Below are 6,321 nucleotides of genomic sequence, written 5' to 3'. Positions count from 1 at the left end.
TAACCTCATTCTGATTTGATGATAACCAGCTCTGAAATCTACCTTGGAAAAGATCACAGATCCATTTAGTTCATCTAAGAGATCATCCATAATAGGTATAGGATACTTGTCCTTTACTATGATGTCATTCATTCCTCTATAATCTACACATAACCTCCAAGTCCCATCCTTCTTTTTGACAAGCAATGCTGGTGATAAGAAGGGTGATTGACTATGCTGTATTATGCCATTAGTGAGCACCTCCTTAACATGCCTTCCAACTTATCCTTCTGATAGTAGTTGTACCTGTAAGGCCTCAGGCATACTGGCATGGCCTTAGGCTGACTAGCATGGCCTCAGGCTAACTAGCATGGCCCCAGGCTTAAGAGGAATGGTATGATATAAGGTCTTGACATGGGGTAAAGACTTGGGTTCTGCAAACACATCAGGGTATTGATGCAACACCTCTTCAATAGACTCTCCTACTGGCTCCTGATCTTCTATTCCCAAGGAATTCATCATGAACAGATGAGCTATCAGGGCTTGCCCTTTCTTTAACATCTTTCCCATTGTTCCACTAGAAATCATATTCAACTTACCTTCTTCAAAAATACCTTGTAATACCAGTTTGTTGCCCTTCTTGCCAATGGTAACCCATATCTTCTCATGGTCAAACTTGGTGGTATTATGCTTCTTTATCCAATCGTTGCCCATCACCATGTCACAACCTCCAAGTGGAATTATTAGTAAGTTTTCCTGAAAGGGTTTACATTGCATTTTCCACTGATATCCTGTGCAAATGGAAGTGCACATGACATAATTCCCATCAGCCATTGTTACTATAACTGGTGGACAATGCCTATCTTGGTAGCCTGTCTCTTTGACTCTGGTAATATCAATGAAACTATGAGTGATGCCAGAATCAATTAGTACTATTAGTTTCCTATTTCCTATGGTACCTCGAACCAAAATGGTGTTGACTCCCTTGTTGTTACCTGATAAGGCATTCATGCATACAGCTTCCATTACTTCCTGCTCCAGTTCCCCTTTAATAATCAAGTCTGCACATGGTTGTTCCTCTTCTATATCATTATTCTCAAGAAGGTTTTCTGTTGCTTCTATCATGTAATTCAGTTGCTTCTTCTTATACTGATGGCCTTGAGTATACTTTTCACCACACTTATAACATAAGTAGTTGCTCTTCCTGTATTCATAAACTTCAGGACTAAGCCTGAAGGAGTTTGGTTTAGCTGCAGCTGCAGCAGGTACCCTTGTACTAGCAGAATTACCAGCCAGAAAAGAGGGCTTGGGTATGACTTTAGTTCTCTTATGAGTAGCTTCTATTGCCTTCTCTTGTAATCTAGCTTGTTCTATAGCAAACCTCAGAGTTGTAGGTTTAAACAACTTCACCCCTAAACCTAATCTCTTTCTTTAGAGCTCTAATAAAATCGGAGATGAAGTGTGATTCATCCAATCTCCAACGATGTCGAGGGTGAGACCTTTACCCTCGACCATTTGATTAGATTGTATAGCCCTCGATTTTAGTGAGGATTCCTTATCAACATTTGAGCCTTAAAATCTTCAAACTTGCCTAAGAATTCATCAATTGACCCTACTTGACTCAGCTTGTTAAACTCTTCCACTATGTCTCCCATTAGTTCCTTCCCAAATCGAATAAACAATTCTTCTTTGAATTCAGTCCAGCTTACTTCACCTTTTTAACACTAATGAATCGTACCAAGTATCAGCTAATCCATTCAGATACAGTGCAACAACTTCTATTTTCAGATTGTCTGGGGACCTATACAGATTGAAGTACCTTTCACACTTTCGAATCCACACCTTAGGCTCATGACCTTCAAAGTAAGGCAAGTTCCCACTTAGGAGAAGGGGCCTGCACAGCTTGAGGCTTGTGCTGCCTTAATTCCTGACCTGGTATGGGCAAGAGTCCATATCCTTGAGGTCTGTCACCCTGAGCTCATTGGGGAACTCTTTCCAAATTTGTCAACCATTCTAAGATTAGCTCTAAGGTACCCTATATCCCAGTTTGAGTGTTATGTAACTCCTCTTGAGTGGTCAGAACTTCGTTCAAAACCTCATCGTGTCTTACCAGCTTATCATCCATAACTTTCAGCCTCGTTCCTTCAACCATCACTACCTTCACAGTCGTAGAATCGAGGATCTGATACCAATTGTAATGGTCTCGATGATAGCAAAAGAAATTAAACAACTAAATTGCAAAATTAAAAGGAATTTTGGGACAATTTTCTATTTATATTGATGAAAAGAAAAAGTTGAACTACAATGGTAAAATAAAAATATCTATCTCTAAACTGGAACTCCATAGCTGAGGAATCTACAGAATGAAGAAGGAAGAAGAAAGAAGAAAGAAGAAAGAAGAAGAAGAAGTTAGAAGAGAATTGAGAGAGAGAACATTGATTGAGTGAGGAAAGAGAAGAGAAAATATCGACCGGATGATTGCTACCTTCTCTTTCCGTTGAAGGTAATTATAACAACCACAAGCTGACGTGGCTTCATCCTAGCCCTTGCAGCTCATTAACTCTAATTTAATCTCATTCGTTTATTTGAATTTCTGTTGACTCACTTTCACGATTTATGTTACAGCTGATCTTCAGCTTCTCACTTCGAACCCAGCTAACAACATTGATATTTTTGGGAATTAATGGATCATTACAAATTAATAGACCATTAAGAGCAAGTTTCTAAATCTGTTCTTAATTGATTGGACTAATTAAATTTTTTATATGTGTTGTGAGTTTAACTAGCATTTCTGATTTTAAAGTTAATAACTTTGTGCTATGAGAAGTATTTTAACTAGGGATGCTGTGTTGCATACTTTATTGGTGATTTCTTTAATCTCTTAATGATTCCAATCCATTTTTTTAATTTTTGAACTGTTTATTTTTCAAATCCGTTATGCTTACTAGTGATTGCTGCCATGTTATCATGATGTCACGAGTTCGAGTCGTGTAAATAACTTCTTGCTGAAATGTAAAATAAGGTTGCGTACAATGGACCCTTTTGGTCCCGCCCTTTCTCGGACCCCACACATAGCAGGAGCTTAGTGCATCGGGTTGTCCTTATGCTTACTAGTGATTATCAAGTTGTGTATAATTAGCTTTAGTTGCAGATATGGGAAATGTTTCTCAAGGTTCATTATATGATTAATTAGTTACTGATTATTTCTGTATTTGCTGAAATTAACTTGTTAATTACTTGTTATACATGTTACGGTGCATATTGTAGCAGCCTCTCAAGAAGAAGTTTTATGTACTAGATTGAACTAGTTTGTTTCTTGGCCAATACGTTAAGGCGATAGTATGCTCTCATATCTCACAATAGTAGATGCTATAATGTAGAAGTTTGGATGATCTTGTGTATAATTAGCTATTTACAACGAAATAAACTTGATCTACTGTACAATTCTAGAGTTCCATGTTACGACCCAAATCTCCCTCCGTAAGACGTCGTGACGGCACCTAGTCTCTACGACTAGGTAAGCCAAACATTTGCGGAATAACGAAAATGAAAGAAAAAATTTAACAACAAACTGCAACCTATAATTAAATAACTGATAGAAATTTCGCTCGGCATGTACAATAACCAACACTCGAGTATACACAGTATTCCCAAAATCTGGAAAATCATAAATCACAAGCTACGGAAGAAAACTAGTATCTCTATACACCAGAGTCTAAAAAAAATACGGAAAGGTAAATGACATAGGAGGGAATAGAGGGGGGCTCCGAGGTCTGTGGACTCGACAGATATACCTTGAAGTCTCCAAAGTCTCACTGCTCACTGATGACAAGGCTGATACGAAGTACCTGGATCTGCACATAAACATGTGCAGAAGAGTAGCATGAGTATGCCACAATGGTACCCAGTAAGTGTCAAACCTAACCTCGGTCGAGTAGTGACGAGGTCAGGTTAGGGCCCTACTAGTATATACAATAAATAAGGCAAAAAAATATTGCAGTGTAATAAAAGACTGGAAATTAACAAAGAGGAAACCACAGAATATAACAGTACAACACACAGGGATAAAACAACAGGGAATCTCCCGAGATACCGTCTCGTAGTCCCAAAAGTAAATATGCAAGGAGATTTTCCGAGGTACCCCCTCGTAGTTTCAAAAGTAAATGTGTTGGGAGATCTCCCGAGGTACCGACTTGTGGTCTCAAAAGTAAATGTGCAGGAGGATCTCCCGAGGTACCGCGTCGTAGTCCCAAAAGTAAACACACAGCTCAAAATCGACAAATATAACAATTAACAGCAAGAAATCTACAGTTAAGACTGATACAGATAAGGGAAAAACAAGAAATCAACTAAGCATGTTGCACATAGTTTAAATAAGCAGTTAAGACACGTAGACATGCAAAATTAGGCTAAACGGGGTAACTACACATGCTAGTATAACTCAATTAAGATGGAACAGGTTATTACTCAGTAAAAAAATTGGATTTTACCACAAATAGCCCGTGTACGCACTCGTCACCTCGCTCACATATCACAGAAGTATCACAACAGTACCAAATCCTAAGGAGATTTTCCCCATACAAGGTTAGACAAACTACTTACCTCGAACCAAGCTCAACCAATCAGTAATAATGCCCTTTTCACTATTTTTCGACTCCTAATGGCTTAAATCTAGCCAAAAGCAATTACATACCATAAATATAACTATAAGAAACTAATCTACTTAATGAAATCAAGGCTTAAGCAAGAATTTAGAAAATCGCCCCAAAAAGTCGACCCGGGCCCACGTCTCGGAATCGGGTAAAAGTTACAAAATATGAACACCCATTCACTCACGAATTCACTCGTACCAAAATTATCCAAATCCGATATCAAAAATCCGAATCAAAACTCAAAAATTTAGTTGAAGAACTTTCCAACTTTTTTCCCAAATTTCTCAACACCATTCCTTAATTAAATGATGAAATCAACTATAGATTAATGGACTATAACCATAAATGAGTTAAGAATCGTTGCCAATAACTCCCTCTGAACATCCTTTAAATTATCGCCCAAATCAGAGCTCTCAAAGACCCAAAATGAAGAATGGGATAAAATTCTCGAACTTAGCCTTTTCTGCCCAGCGATCTCGCACCTGCGGGCCCTCAGTCGCGCCTGCGATGCCGCACTTGCGACGCCGCACCTGCCTAAATAACATTGCATGTACGGAATTGACTTAAGAGGCCTGGGTCCACTTCTACGATGAGGTGGCCGCACCTGCGCGTGCTCACCTGCGGACAATTGTTCGCTTCTGCGGGCTTCCCCTTCCAGTTCATTGTTCACATCTGCGGATCCCTTAGCGCACCGCGAACTCTCAAATGCGGCATTTCCCTCGCACCTGTGACCCCCTGGAAACCCATTCAAATCCCGCTTTTGCGCTTGACCTCACGAACGTGCGTGTCGTCACCTGCTGTCAACCCCACCGCATGTGCGATTACACTAGAAGCTGAAATGCTTCAGCCATTCCTCCAACTTCCAATTCGATCCGTTAACCATCTGAAATCAATCCGAGGCCCCCGGGACCTCAACCAAAGATATGAACAAGTACTAAAACATCATACGAACTTAGCCGAGCCTTCAAATCACATCAAACAATGCTAAATACACAAATCACCCTCCAATTCAAACTTAATAACTTTGAAACTTCAAACTTCTACAATCGATGTCGAAACCTATCAAATTACGTCCGTCAAATTTTGCACACAAGTCATAATTTACATTACGGACCTACTCCAACTTCCGGAATCAGAATTCGACCCCGATATCAAAAAGTCCACTTCCGGTCAAACTTCCCAAAAATTCAACTTTCGCCATTTCAAGCCTAATTCAGCAACAAACCTCGAAAACACAATCTGGATGCGCTCCTAAGTCCAAAATCACCCAACGGAGCTAACAGAACCTATGAAACTCCATCCCGGAGTCGTCGTCACACAGTTCCAACTACGATCAAAATCCTAAAACTTAAGCTTCCGCTTTAGGGACTAAGTGTCCCAAATAACTCCGAAACCATAAATAGAACCTCCCAGCAAGTCACATAGGCAGAAAAAGATGCGGGGAAAATATTAAATAGGGGATCGAGGCTAATACTCTCAAAATGACCGGCCAGGTCGTTACATTCCGCTGGACATTTGCTGCAGACTTCATTGTCACATTAGAATATAGTTACGCTTGATCTGATTATGACAGTAAGATCTATAGATGAAAACGAGTGGCAGAGACAAGAATGCATCTACATTGCACATCAGAATTGCAATGATATGCCTCACTAGATCTGATGCAATGTTTTACCTCTACCATTTTCTT

At 39.7% G+C, this 6,321-nt stretch overlaps 1 protein-coding gene across 1 annotated transcript; it reads right to left on the bottom strand.

The window, feature by feature from the left end:
* Positions 1 to 324: 324 nt before the first annotated feature.
* LOC138889195 (uncharacterized) lies at positions 325 to 1,634 on the bottom strand. The gene is made up of 2 exons (XM_070172462.1): positions 1,571 to 1,634; positions 325 to 1,349 (listed from the first exon to the last, which is right to left on the bottom strand). The coding sequence occupies exons 1-2, from the start codon at positions 1,632 to 1,634 to the stop codon at positions 325 to 327; spliced, it is 1,089 nt and encodes a 362-aa protein (XP_070028563.1).
* Positions 1,635 to 6,321: the final 4,687 nt, after the last annotated feature.

Source organism: Nicotiana sylvestris, chromosome 4, assembly GCF_000393655.2.
Source record: "Nicotiana sylvestris chromosome 4, ASM39365v2, whole genome shotgun sequence".
Classification (NCBI taxonomy): Eukaryota; Viridiplantae; Streptophyta; class Magnoliopsida; order Solanales; family Solanaceae; genus Nicotiana; species Nicotiana sylvestris.
Note: the sequence above shows the minus strand (reverse complement) of the source record. Positions and strands in the feature narration are given on the sequence as shown.

What these genes read in the sequence shown, in the direction of transcription:
- LOC138889195 (XM_070172462.1), bottom strand. Translation starts at nt 1,634, where the DNA reads ATGGGAGACATAGTGGAAGAGTTTAACAAGCTGAGTCAAGTAGGGTCA. An exon ending in GTCAATTGATGAATTCTTAG is followed by an intron (nt 1,350 to 1,570) that starts GCAAGTTTGAAG and finishes GGTTTGCTATAG; the next exon opens with AACAAGCTAGATTACAAGAG.